We start from the raw sequence: 12,449 nt of genomic DNA on the forward strand, positions 1-12,449 counted from the left end.
ACGGTCTCGATCTTCGGAGAATCCTTGGAATTCAGTTCAGTGACTGGTTGGCATCACCCCGGATACTCAGTGTTGTACTCTTAAAATGAATCATCTGCCAACTAGGTGATCTGTTTACAGCACTTCGTGGAGAAAGAGCTGCTTTGCTGTACTTATTATGAATTGCCATCTCTTCAACTTAAAGCGTGTTTTGCGAGGGTCCAAATCAGAAAAATCAAATGGGGGGTGGGGGTGGGGGACAGGGGAGGTGAAATCTGGCCTATTGTAAGCTTCACCCCATTTAAGACTTTCAGTAGCACTCCCAAGCATCAAAACGTGACAGAAAGTGCCAATCCAGAATAATTGAACCCTAGTGGTGCAAACAAACACTTCTACAGCTTTTACACCCCATTCCCTAGGACAAAGCTTTAGGCCAAGGTTTGCGGATAGTACCATTAAGAAGACGGATGTCTGACCGAACCTCTGCGAGGGTAGATGGTTTAATCATTCAACTACCAATACAGATGATATATGCAAGTATAACTGAGTCCATGTAAAATATATTTCCAGTAGTATGTTCTGACACGTCACTGAGCGGACTCGGGCTACATACATTCAACTTGAACATACCGGTGCTCGCCTCCAAGCAACACTTCAGCATGCCCAATCAAAAACACCCACACCATGGAGAGGGACCAGTGTTCCATATTCATTGACTTGTTTCAACACCACTCCTTTGTGGTAGACCTGAATCACTGATACATCAGACTAGGAAATGCATCATTTATCCCTGGTCAATGGGCTCACTGTCCGGCTCAGGAAAACAGGATTAGTTAAAGGTGGTACTGGCACAATTGAGTGCCCCACTGGTGCTTCTCAGGTGGTTGCATGGGTGGGAGGCAAAGTTCTGGATCTGCCATCCTTACTGTTCACATTTCTGTAGCTTTCCTGCCGTCGTTTGCCTCCTGACTGGCCGGTAAACCTAATGTTATCATCACTATAAGCTAACAACATTGGAGTTGTGGTATGGCGCTACAGCTTCAACTCTATATTTGTGAGTGAAGGGATAACCAAAGTACCTCTTGGCTTCAACTGGGCGTCAGTCACTCTAGACAAACCATGATTGTCTCAGTCGCCTTTATACTCCTTCACACATCAGTTAGCCAGTCTTGATGTGTAGGGAGCATCTCATCCTCTCTCACTTTCATAGACGGGGGTGGCACTGTGTTGGGATTGGAATGTCCCCTCCCTTGTTACGGTGGTTTTTGATTCTTGACTCTAGACCTACAACAGTCTGCTATGTGTGTTGAGGCCTAGACTTGCTTCTTGATGTGTGAGATCCTGATCAGTCCTGGAGGTGTGCACCAAGCGTCCCTCATCGCCCTGACCATGGACTACCAACCCTTTCTTTGATTTAGTACATAGAGTGGTGTTTGCAGCGTTCGTGTTTTGTGAATCGATAGTTGTGGCAAGGCCTTTTATCTGTGTCACTGAAGTGTAGACTTACTGGCCCACTTCTGTAAAGTGCTGGTACTGTGCTAACTCAGATCCTAGTGCTACTATCCCAAGTGTATGTTCTGCGTAAGCGTGCATGTGGCCTGCATGGTACCTGCATTTCATGTCTGAGTGAACAAGAGTAATGGAGACTTGTGGGATCCGTTTTAGGATGCCCCAAGCCTGGTTTTGTGTACAAGATGGAGGTGAAGTTGTTTTCACAGACGGTGAAAGTTTATTATTGACTTTTGTGGCCAGTGGCTGCTGGTGTCAAACAAATTAGTCATTTTGACACACTGACACGTTGAGAATGCCTTTAGAGTCAACGGCAAAGCTCTCAGTCATGGCTTGTTATAAACGGTGTTTATAACGGATCACAACTGAGAGCTCTGGAGTTGAGGCTGAATGAAGTGTGAGTTTCTTACAGTGCCTGTAAGTGGGTCCGACATTAAAAATGAAACATATACTTACTCACTGGCTCTCCTACTCCTCCTGTCCTCCTCTCTACTCTTCAGTCTGTCGAGGAGCACAAGGTTTCGAAGCCAGGACGCTAACCACTCCAGATGCTGCTCACATGCTGCTAAGTAGCATGAAAGAAGCACGAGGATTAGTTGGAGCATTCTGGCTCCACACTCCTTCTTGCACTAGAGGCCTGTGAGTGCTTTCCACCCAGCTCAGATTGGAGATCCTTAAAGTGTGTATGTCAGGCTGGCCATCGCAAGACAGCCAAACCAAAGTGACATGCGCACTTTAAACTAAAGTGCCCACCTCTCCTCCCTGCTGCTCCCACTCAGCAGCAATGGCCCCACCTTACGCTCATCTCCAGTGTAGTGAATAATAAAATGGTGATTTATTAACTTTATTACCATTACATTTTCCCACTTTGGAGCCTTTTAATTAGTGGGGCGAACTGGTGGGAGGAGACCTGTACACTGAAGGGGAGAGAGAGGAGCCTAGGCTAGAAATTCAATCAGGCCTTTTGCGGAGAGGAGCTGCTGATTAGTCTTCCAGTAGCAGTGCCATTAGATAGGTGGTGTGAGAGAATGGTTGTACTGTGGTCTCTGTGGTTTAGGGTTAAAGGGACCCTTTAGTTGAGACCACCTTTTTGCTTTTCGATGATCACTCTTCAGCGATGATCACTCTTCAGTGTAGACGATGACCGCCCAGTGCAGAAAGTCCAGAGTGAGGTGCAGTAAGACCGCTTTGCTGGTGGAGTCTGCCTGAGGAAGAGGACAGAAGAGAGAGAACTCAATGCCAAGGTGTGTTCGGGTAGCGGACACTCCAGTTCAAGGTTCCAGACAGGAAATATGGCTTGGCCTGTGCCACTGTGGCCAAGAAGAGGATTGCAAAAACAACAATTGATGGACAGAATGCAGAACAATGTCATACATTCACCCCAGTACAGAGATCTGGGCCTAAATCCATCGTTTTTTTGCACTCCACACCACCCCAGGTCAGGCATGGCCATATGCAAATCAGCCTTGACCCTGTGCCTCATGGGAACAGTCCAGCCCAAACTGCCAAGCCATGTATTTCCTGGACCGGAATCAAGCATCCAAGGACCGGTTTCTGGCTATCAGCCTTCATCAGCCTGGATAGCTTGACTCCAGTGGTGTGGAGAGCATGAGACTCACGTCTGAGCATACCCATCCCACTCGGGTGACAAATGCAAAAACAACAAGAAGAGGATTGCAGCATGCCCTGTGCTGCTGTGACCCAAAAAGAACATTGAGTCTTTTCCTTGCGCTGCGGCATGCAGCGCAGCCAAGCAAATCCACTGCAGTGCAAGTCTGAACGCCTTTAGTCCATATTTTTCCTGAGAACAAATCATTTTGAGAAGATGCCCTTTTCACTCTTAACTTTTGCTTTTTTCACTACATCACACCCTTGTAGCTATCTCACTAATATGTAAAAATTTCAGAACAGAAGTATGTACAATTTTCGCATCCTATGAAGTTCTTCCTTTTGAACTGGGTTGTTCCTTGTATGAATTAATGAGATTTGTGAGGATACACCCTATTCCCACTGTTTCCTCTAACTTCCCTTCAGTTGTGTCATTGATTAAAGTAGTGACGAGAAGCCCAGGAGAAGTTTAGTCCTGTAAAGTTAGTTTGTATGTTTGTGATTAAGAAGTTGGCAGGGTCTTGTTCTCTCACGATCCAACAAGGTTTGCCTTCAGCATGCACCAGAGAGCTCGGAGTTTTTTTTAAAAGTCCAGCATCAAACTGTCTCTGGGAGCACAGACTTAAGCAGAAGCTGTTGGGGTGCATGTTCTGCGGGATGCCATGTGAGTGCTGGCAGAGATAGAGATGTTGCAGCACAGGGACTAATAAGAGCGCATGGGAATCCTTTAGGACTGCAGAAGGGTCTCTGGGCGATGCTTTAGCAGCAATGGGGATTGTGGTAGGGTGCTTGTGGGTGATTGTGATCTAGAAGCACTAGTTATCTTGTATGGATGTTTGAAGATGATGCACATTCTCTTTGGTTCCTTGTACATGTAATCTCCTTTGGTCCAACTGCAGGTGCCATGACAACTCGACCCGACTTCAGTCATCTGCTTCATCCAGTGACGCTCAAGAAGCTTGCATGTGACTGGTTACAGGAGGACACTCCTGGCTTCGACTATGGTGGCTTTGTGGTGGGCGAGCGAGAGGAGCTTGCTGTCCTGCTCTGCAAGTCACCAGGCGTGCTTGCCGGGGCACCTTTCTTTGATGCCATCTTCAATGAATTGGGCTGCACAGTGGAATGGTCCCACCCAGACGGCACCTGGCTTGAACCCATAACCCGGGTGGCTTCAGTCCGGGGAAAGGTGCGCCACTTGCTACTGGGGGAGCGGGTGGCACTCAACTGCCTGGCCCGTTGCAGTGGAATTGCCACCTCTGCACAAAAGGTGACAGGGCTGGCCAAGGTTGCCAAGTGGCATGGCCAGGTTGCAGGCACCCGAAAGACAACACCTGGATTCAGACTGGTGGAGAAGTATGCCATGCTGGTGGGGGGCTGTTCCACTCACCGCTACGACCTCAGCAGCCTCGTCATGTTAAAGGACAACCACATCTGGTCTGCTGGGAACATCACTCAGGTATGTGGAGTGGGGGAGAAGATCACCTCCATGGATGATGGAGACAAACATTCAGTGCTAGGAAACTTTCCCTGCTCTGACAGTAGTTGTTGCCTGTAGGATAACAGCAGAGCTGTTCATCGAAGGCACAGCAGAGCAGTCTTTTGGGGGTGACTCTTTTGGGGGTGACAGCCTGTCTAGCCCAGGGTAACAACAAATGCCAGCAGACCTGTTCACGGTAGCCCACAACTCTCCCTCAGCAAACAGCACGGTGATCTGTCCTGCATCAGCAAGGCTATCTTGGGATGACAACTGAGTGGTCACTGCTGGGATCCCTGGGCTTAGAGGAGAGTGGTCCCTGAACGATGACACAGCTTTCTGTGCAGTCATTGCAGACCTAGCTGATGGGCAAGCAGTAGGGTCATTTCTGGTGTTATGGAAGAATTTTATTCCTCTGGTTACGGCAGAGCTGTCCTTGGGGTTATGGAAAACCGTCTTTGTGTTTAGAGCATGGTTCTCTATGGGGTTAAGGGACTTCCTTCACTGTTACAGAAAAGCTATTTTAAGGTTACAACAGAGTTATCCTATTGGTAAAAGCAGAGCCATCCTTGGGGGTGAAAGTAGGACCTCCTCATGGTGACAGCAAACTGCCCTTGGAGAGCCAGTAGAGATAGCTGACCCATTACTGATGTTGTGCACATCTTATAGACCTGTTTTTCAGCCCAGCTGATCTTTACAGGGCAGACCGACTGTGAATTCTTGCATGGAATTTGCTGGTGGTTAACACAATGCGAATAGGAACTCCAGGGTAGATAAAATGTGCCCTATGGTAAGCCATCAGAAGCCTATTCCAAGACCATGGGCAAAATTAGGTTTTCCCTCACGTTCCACACGTTACTGAGCTCTGTTTCCTATGTATAGCCTTCATTACGCGTGGGCTCTCCCTCTAGCCCATTCTCAACTTTGTGTTCCCTACTATTTTTTTGTTTAAATTTTTTTCCATGGTACATCATTATACATTTTCAAGTAAGACGTGATGTCAGGTGTACACAGGCAGTCAGACAATATAAGCACATTATAGAGTAACCATCTCATAGTTCAAGTAAGAAACAGCAAATTGGACCTGGATATTACCCCTCTAGTGATCTGATGTGAGATGTGTTAGGCTGACTAATGCCAGGTGCCTGTATATGTGGGTTTGTGCAAGGGTGCGGGTTGATATGTAGTGCCCCACTCTATCCTGGTGTACCTCTTTGATTAATGCCCATGGTTGCGCTCCCAATATATAGGAGCCTACTCTGTGGTGCCAGGGGGTAAACATTAAACTGTGAACTGAGTGGGGGGGGGGGGGGGGGGTCCAGGGAGCCTAAAAAAATATTTTGTGGTAGGTATCTGTTTTGTGGTTGGTTCCAGTTTGTCTACGAAATATCTGCGGCATCAGAATCGGGGATAGAGGGAAGTGCAAAGGGGGCTGTATCTCCCATCAGTAGTCGGGGTACAAGTGTGGTGGGACCCTGTTATATGATCGGCCTTTCATTTGATACAGCTATTGGGTAGTGGCACTTGTTTGCACTATCGAGTACAGGGGTGGAGTTTGGGATTGGGATGGTGTAGCCCTGAGTGAGTCTTCTTGTGTTGTCTCTTGTGTGAACTGGAACAGGAGTTGTGCCCATTCCATAGAGATGGGATGGTTTCGAATCCCCTTCACCTCCTCATCTCTCAATGTTGCTTCCTCCACTGCCACCCATTTTTTAACGGCGCCTTTCCAGGCTGCCTCAGGGGGTCCTGCCGGTGCTCTCCAATACATCGCTATTCCCAATTTTGCCAGGAGTATGGCTAAGGATGCAAACCTGCCCCGCACCTTTTCTGTCTTCGGCCTGCGGAAGACATCCAGGGCACATGCCTCCCATGAGGTAATGTGCATGAGTTGGACCGTCGCCCCTGGAACCCGTGTATCCTACCCCAATTTGGCTGGATTACGGGACAGTCCCAGAACATGTGTTTGAAGTTCGCTTCGGGTGTTTGGCATCTGGGGCATGCAAATGTGTGTCAAGGTAAAATCGGTGGAGCTTATGTGGTGTTAAGTGGAAGAGGTGTGGCGCCGCGGCCAGGGCGACTGACGCTGGAATCTGGGGACCACGGTTCGATCCCCGGCTCCGGCGGCAGGTCAGCCCAGCACCATGTGACTCTGGGCAATAGCTCGCTTAATCTTCCCGACGGCCCCCCAGCGCCTAGAGACCCTTACGGGTGATTGTGCGCTTTACAAATGTGGACTTTACTTTACTTTACTTTTAAGCATGCGCGGTGAAGAATATTGAATTGAATGTTTTTGAACCGCGCGTTCCGTGAAACTTTCTTTGGGTACTCGAGAGCCTCTTCCCATTCTTGGTCATTAAGCACTCGTCCTATCTCGTCTTCCCATTTTTGGCGTAGGGTCAGTAGTGGGGCCGTGATCAGTTCCCTTATTGCCTTATAATGAGAAGTGACTAAGTGTCTGCCCCTGCCCAAACGTAGGATTGTATGTAGCACTGGGTATGTCTGTGGTTCCCCCTCAGTGAGATCCCAACATTGTCATGCACTGTCTACTAATCGTCTGTGCACCAGGAATTGTCCCGGAGTTGGATCGTAGCTATCCCGCATTTGGGCATATGTTTTCAGCTGCCCATTTTCAAACAGTGCCTCAATCTCCGTCACCTTGTGCTCCGTCCATTTCCGGAGGGCTCCAGATGTGTAATAGTTCTCCTTCTGTGGGAATCCCACTAATAGGAGCAATGGGGAGTAAAGGGGTAGACCCCTTGATATAGGGTGTATGCGCATCATGCATTTGCGGGCAATCGACACCTGTATGGGGTGTGTACGCGTCTGTTTGGTTCCTGGCATCAGCAGTCTCCGGATGGCCGGGAGAAGTATCCGACCGTTGTTAGTAAATGCCTCCTCTATGTGGCGTTCTGCTGTCCAATGGGTCAGCCACTGAATCTGTGCCACCAAGAAATAAGCTACGAAGGAGGGGGCCCCTAAACCCCCTTGTGTTGTAGGTAAGTAGAGGGTTCGTAAGGCTACTCTATGTCTACCACCTCCCCATATCAATGTCGTGAGTAGTGTCTAGTTTTTGAAAAAAGGAGTGACGTGGTATCACCGGGAGATTGGTAAAGGAGTAGAGTAGTCTGGGCACCATAATCATCTTCACTAAGTCTACACGCCCTATGGGAGCCACGGGCAGAGTCTTCCAGAAGGTAACTGCCGCTCGAAGCCCTGCTAATGTTTTGCAGTGGTTCCCCTCGTAGAGGTTTTCAGGCGAGTGGTATAGTCTCACTCCCAGGTATCTGGGTGCCGCAGCACTCCAACCAAGTGTCTGGGGTCCTATCATGATCTCCGAGGGAGCTAGGTGAGGGCTGAGAGGAAAGATAGTCGATTTTTCCCAATTCACTTTAAGTCCGGAGACCTCTGCGAAGTTATGCAATATTGTCCATATTGGCGTAAGATCGCTTGTGACATTCCGCACATAGATCAAGAGATCATGGGCATATAACGATACACAATGACCGTGTCTGCAATTGGAATACCCCAGGCGTCGCCCTCCTGCCGCAAACGAATGACCAGCGGTTCCACTGCCAAGGTGAAAAGTAGGGGGGACAAGGGGCACCCGTGTCTCGTTCCCCGCTCCACCGGAAGCGGAGCTGAAATGCACTTTCCTAGTGGTGAGGCCCTTATAGAGGAGTTGTGTGTGGGCCAATAAGGTCGGGCCGATACGTACTTTGCGGAGGGTTGCGAATAGATATGGCCATGAGAGTGTATCGAAGGCCTTTTCAAGGTCTAAAATGAGGCATGCGGCTTGTGGGAAGTGGTCCTGTGCTCTATCTTGTACATGGAAGAGTCTACGTATGTTCTGTGACACGTTGCATTTGGGGAGAAAGCCATTTTGGTTTGAGTGGATCAATTGTGGGAGAACCTGAATGTATCGATCTGCCAGTTTTTTCCCTAAAATTTTACTGTCCGCGTTGAGTAAAGTTATGGGCCTGTATAAGGACTGGAGAGTGGGATCTCTGTTCGGTTTGAGGAAGGTTACCAGGGTAGATTCCCTGAGGGAACTGGGGAGTTCACCTCTCTTTAGTGCATCGTTGTACTTGGTCACAAGGCGCGGAGACAGCTACCCCAAAAAGGTGGTATAGTATTAGAGGGGAAAGCCGTCTATTCCCGGTGCTTTACGTCGCGCCAGTGCCCTGATTGCTTGGGTGATGTCCAGGGAGGTTATCTTTGTGTCTAGCGTCTTTCCGTCCGGCGTTGTGTTCCCTACTATATAGTAGACTGAAACACAAACTGCATCCGAAGCTGTCCATTCCAAGAGTATGCTCTATAGAACCAGGCATGTCTACATCACTCATCTTCCTGGCCACATCCCTTCAGCTCCCATTTTTCTGCCTAATGGAGAAGATCAGAACTTGTCTCATGTTATCAGAAAATTCCTGATGTGAGACCTAGAACACTAAAGCATTTGGATCTTTTTGACAATTGTTAACCCTCTGTCTTCTTCCTTCAACTTATGTAGCTTATATCGCAGCACTCTGGCTTTAAGCCACACGCACCTTGCCACTGACTGTTTGCAGCAGATGAGTCACATAGCTTCAGATCCTCTTGCTTGGGCAACAGTTGTCTGGAACATGGATGGGCTATGTACACTTCCATCAACACAACGCCCCTCTAGAATCTGCTTGCCTCCTAGCAGAGTAAGGGTGCATGGGTAAGGAAAGTCCTGTGTATAGCAAGAAAAGGGCAATGGCACCGCATTGAAGAACCCTGCTCCCGACTCCTGTCACTGTTTCAGGACTGTTACCCAGCTTTGCTCTTTACCTCTTCTGACCCCTCTCTCACACAAGGCCAGTTCATGACTTGTATTCTCTAGTCACTCTCTGAAACCTCAGTCCCCTCTTCATGCCAAAAATCTCCATTACCGGCCCCAATAGTTGCTCCCTCAGGTTGACCAGCCCCTGGTCCTTACTCCCCTGTACAGGCCCTGGCTCTCCCTGACCTCTGTGTTTCTGCCACAGGCTGTTGAAGATGCCCGAATGGTTGCAGGGTTCTCCCTGAAAATCGAGGTGGAGTGTCGCTCACAGGAGGAAGCTAGAGAAGCAGCCCGGGCTGGGGCGGACATCGTGATGTTGGACAACTTTAAAGCACAGGTGAGTAAGGCACAAAGGGTGTGTGGCAAAGCGTAAGATCTGGCATGACAGCATCAGACCCGGGGTTCTTGATTTTCGAGTGGGGAATGTGCAGCTGTAATGTCTGGGTTGCAGGTTAAACTGACACATTTAGGTGTAACAGCTGAGCTGTGGAAAATACAAGATATGCGCTGGCTGACCTCTATGAAAACGCCTTGTATGGGAGTGCCTAAGTTCCTTATTTTTCTGTTATGAATCATGCAGGAAGTACATACAGCCGCCGAAGCCCTAAAATCAGAGTTCCCCCAGATCACTGTGGAGGCAAGCGGTGGCATCACAGAGGAGAATGTAACTCGGTTCTTTGGTCCCCATGTGGATGTGGTGTCGCTTGGCTCCCTCACTCAGGCCTTCAAAGCTGTGGACTTCTCCCTGAAGATTACCAGAAACCACAGAGAGGAGGTAGTTAGCAACATGAATAACAACAACAGTGGTCATGTCGGCGGAGGGACTGAGACAGCACCTGAAGCTTCACCAACAGCGCCTTCCAGTCTTCCAGAGACACCAGAAAGACGCAACTTTGCTTTTTAGAGACCTGCAATAGATATCTAGAAAAATAAGCATTTGAAGTTTTATGGGAGATGTGAAATTCCGACTGGAATGTTGACTTTAAAATATTCTCTGTAAATCATAGTTTGTTAGGAGTTCTATACATCAATTCTAAGGTTTTTTCTGTTTATTGAAGTCTAATTTTACATCTGTAGTTAAGCATCCTGAAAATTTGAGGGAGACCTTGTTGGACTCAACTTTTAAATTAAGTATTTTACAAGGCTATTTCTACAGTATGGAAGATGTGCTTTGCAGTCACTGTGGTTATGACCCACACACTGGGCAAGTAGTGTATGAGGACTGCTGTGGGCAAGTAAATATGCTCATGATTTCTCTGCCTTACATGATGCTCGGATTTCCTTAGTGTCAAATTCTAGTGTGCCAGTGCAAGTATGTTGTCACTTCGTCTGTGTCAAGAGAAAAATTTGCCAAAGAGAGTCCACAAAACAAAGATGATATGCCATACACGAGAGGGAACCACTGGTCTTCATTTTTTAGTGTTAGAGGGCAAATCTTATTTTGTTCAGGTTTGCAAGATGAAACCGTTTGCATGTAGAAGACTTGTTGAAATTGTAAGAATGCAGCGATTAATATAAAAGACTTGTACGTTTGTGAAACTTGGGTCAAGGTGAATCTTTGGAGAATTCGATATTGCTGCAAATAGGAAGACTGATTGACTGCTTGAATTGAAGTGTTTTCAACCAAAGTAGTATATTGAATATTGGTTATAATAATTCTAAGTAAGACATTGAATACATATTTTTCTTTAAGCATAGAGCAGACTTAATTTGGGGAATTTTATAGGATGATAGTATTTTGCAATCTAGTAATTTAGCAATAATAAGTGTGACAGCAGGATTGATATCTGACAGTGAAATATTAGATGTGTGGAGATGTTGTGTCTTTGAAAGAGTTGTAATTTGGTTTATAGTTTCTCTTTACTGTATTTCGAATATATGAAAAGGCAGCTGATTACTGAAACTAGTTCAGTGCTAATACCTTTAAGAATGAAATTTCTTACAAAGAAGAATGAAAAGGAAGCTATATTTGCTATAGGATAAAAGGAAAGATGTTCTACATTGTTGATTCAAAAGTAACAAGAGTATTAGGATTTGATTTTAAGTTAGTTGATGCTGGTTGCAACATACAACTAATCACATTTTTACAATCCCTTAAGAACCAATGGTGCATTTATCAGCATTGATGTTGATCTGTCTGTCCTCCTCTTGACGCTATATAATAGCGAGGTTAAAAATAAAAAAAGAAGCAAATTCTCGTATTTTTTGTCAATGGAGTTTTCAAGAATATCAAAAAGTTAACCTTAGAAAAAGCAATAGCATGTAGATTAAACTTGGAGCTACGGCATGCAGTCACAATTAAAAAAAGTAATTGATTGAGTTTAAATACAATAGAACTAAAGTACACTGGCAAGTAATAAGTATGTACAACTAGGTTGTAGGAGGAGGAGAAACGCTTAGTATTGAGAGATTATCACTGTTGCTGTATATAACCTCAGACAATTCGGTCAATCAACTCTCAAAGACTTTTAAATTCATCCATGCCAAATATGCTTATGCTATGGGTTTAAAATGTATAGAATGAAAATCACTCATAATGTACTATTACTTGTGCAAAATGTGAATGGAACAGTTTGGGAATATTTTAGATGCTTTGAATATTTATCAACACATGTCTGATAGAGAAAATACAGAGTAAATATTATATTCTGTAAATATTGTAGGCGTCTAAGGATATTTGATGTAATAGAATGCTATCTATGTCTCTGTTTGTTTTCTTTGTAGCTCTAAGACAGCGGTTCTCAACCACGAAATCAGTGTTTGCCGTGTTCTGTGAGAACTAGGAACTTTATATAAAGATTGTTCATCTGGAGGGCGAAAGAATGCCATAATAAATGCTGAAATAGATGAACTACATGATTGTATAATGGATTAAGATTGTAATGTTGTAACTGTTCAGCATTAAGAGTTTGAAATTGTTTTTATTTTTGCACTTTATGTACAAAGATGTTTTATGAACTTTTAATTTTGTTATAAACGAATCGAAGAAAGAGTGCTAAGAAAAGTTGTGCAGGAGGTCCTTATACTACTGATAAAACAGTTGAATTTACATAGCAGTGAACAGTTCCCCACAAAAAT

The 12,449-nt window shown here is 46.0% G+C and overlaps 1 protein-coding gene across 2 annotated transcripts in view; it reads left to right on the forward strand.

Moving 5' to 3' along the window:
- Window positions 1-12,225, forward strand: part of QPRT (quinolinate phosphoribosyltransferase) — a 28,660-nt gene extending 16,435 nt beyond the window's left edge. For both annotated transcript variants that reach the window (XM_078652859.1, XM_078652860.1), the window contains exons 3-5: window positions 3,996-4,552; window positions 9,577-9,708; window positions 9,952-12,225. In XM_078652859.1, coding sequence (XP_078508985.1) covers window positions 4,001-4,552; window positions 9,577-9,708; window positions 9,952-10,275 — 1,008 coding nt within the window. In that variant the 5' untranslated portion in view covers window positions 3,996-4,000 and the 3' untranslated portion in view covers window positions 10,276-12,225. The remainder of the gene's footprint in view (window positions 1-3,995; window positions 4,553-9,576; window positions 9,709-9,951) is intronic.
- Window positions 12,226-12,449: the final 224 nt, after the last annotated feature.

This window comes from Lissotriton helveticus, chromosome 7 (genome assembly GCF_964261635.1).
Source record: "Lissotriton helveticus chromosome 7, aLisHel1.1, whole genome shotgun sequence".
Classification (NCBI taxonomy): Eukaryota; Metazoa; Chordata; class Amphibia; order Caudata; family Salamandridae; genus Lissotriton; species Lissotriton helveticus.